At 47.0% G+C, this 1,229-nt stretch overlaps 1 protein-coding gene across 1 annotated transcript; it reads left to right on the forward strand.

Annotated features, from left to right (window-relative positions):
- Positions 1–857: 857 nt before the first annotated feature.
- Positions 858–1,109, forward strand: SARC_16604 (hypothetical protein; the record flags this gene model as incomplete). Its single annotated transcript, XM_014289294.1, has 1 exon — positions 858–1,109. A coding segment is annotated over one exon (252 nt), but the record flags the coding sequence as incomplete, so codon positions are not given.
- Between the last annotated feature and the right edge of the window lie 120 nt (positions 1,110–1,229).

Below are 1,229 nucleotides of genomic sequence, written 5' to 3' on the forward strand. Positions count from 1 at the left end.
GTGTATGTGTGTATGTGTGTGTGTGCGCGTGTGCGTGTGTGTGTGCGTGTGCGTGTGTGTGTGCGCGTGTGTGTGTGTTTGTGCGGCGTGTGCGTGTGTGTGTAACTGCGACCATTGTATTTCCTCATTAGTGTGTGTGTGGATTACGTGCCAAATACACTTACAGCTCACTATATTTCTATGGACATACGCACATCATGCATTTCATCTGTTCAGGGTGTGGTTGCCGAGTTGAAGGCTGTGATGGTACATGCTGCGTCTGGAGATGGTGATCTAACTGTAGGCAATATGGCACAATTAGCAGCACAGACTGTGTTTGGGATCATGGGCCAATTACAACGCTGGGTCAGGACAGAGAGCGAGGTGAGAGTGGTAACTGGTTTGTACGTGTATATATGTTCCAAATTTATTGTATGGATAGTGCTTTATATTCCAGCCATAGAAATAGATTTTGTTTTGATGTTTAGGGGTTGCATCTACTCAATGAAGTTAGCATGGATAGACTGTTTGGAATCATGGGTCAGTTACAGCCCATGGTCCAGAAGGAGGACGAAACAAAGTGTTTGTTTCCCCGTGCTACTTCTTCATGTAGCTATATCGAACTATAATTTATACTCAGACAATACCTCGAACGCCTGTCAATGTCAATGGTCAGGACTGATGTGGCATGTTTTAGGGGTCTGTCGTTTTGGAGTGTTAGGGTTTTAGGGTAGGGGTTTAGATACGCAGGGTGACATACACGACCGGAACAAAACCCATCACGCAGTAATGCGTGAGATGCTAAAATATCCCAGGGCTGGCTGCCAGTACTTTTCTTTCATGCCCCGTCCTGTCATCTGTCCTCTTACCTCCCACAGGGTGCACCCAATGACCGGTCCAAAACCCCATCACGCAGCAAAGGCCACTGCAGCAACCGCAACGCCATGAGTGACAAACGAGAGGAGGTGCTGAAGACTCTCTCGACCATCTCACAGCTGACTATGGCGCATGCCGCGTTCAAATGCGGAGCGTATGGTCGTGCACTGATGCACTTTGAAGCCCACATGCGGGCCTTGCATGGACTGGACTTTACAGAGCAACGGATGCGCAGACACGCACATGTCTTGCAGGTGGGTTGTGCGTGTACAGCGCATGTTGAATATGATGTGCAATGGGAAGATATTTGCACATGTCTATCGTGAGTTAGATATAATACATATATGTATATGTATATGTATATGTATATGTAT

This window comes from Sphaeroforma arctica (genome assembly GCF_001186125.1).
Source record: "Sphaeroforma arctica JP610 unplaced genomic scaffold supercont1.8469, whole genome shotgun sequence".
NCBI lineage: Eukaryota > Ichthyosporea > Ichthyophonida > Sphaeroforma > Sphaeroforma arctica.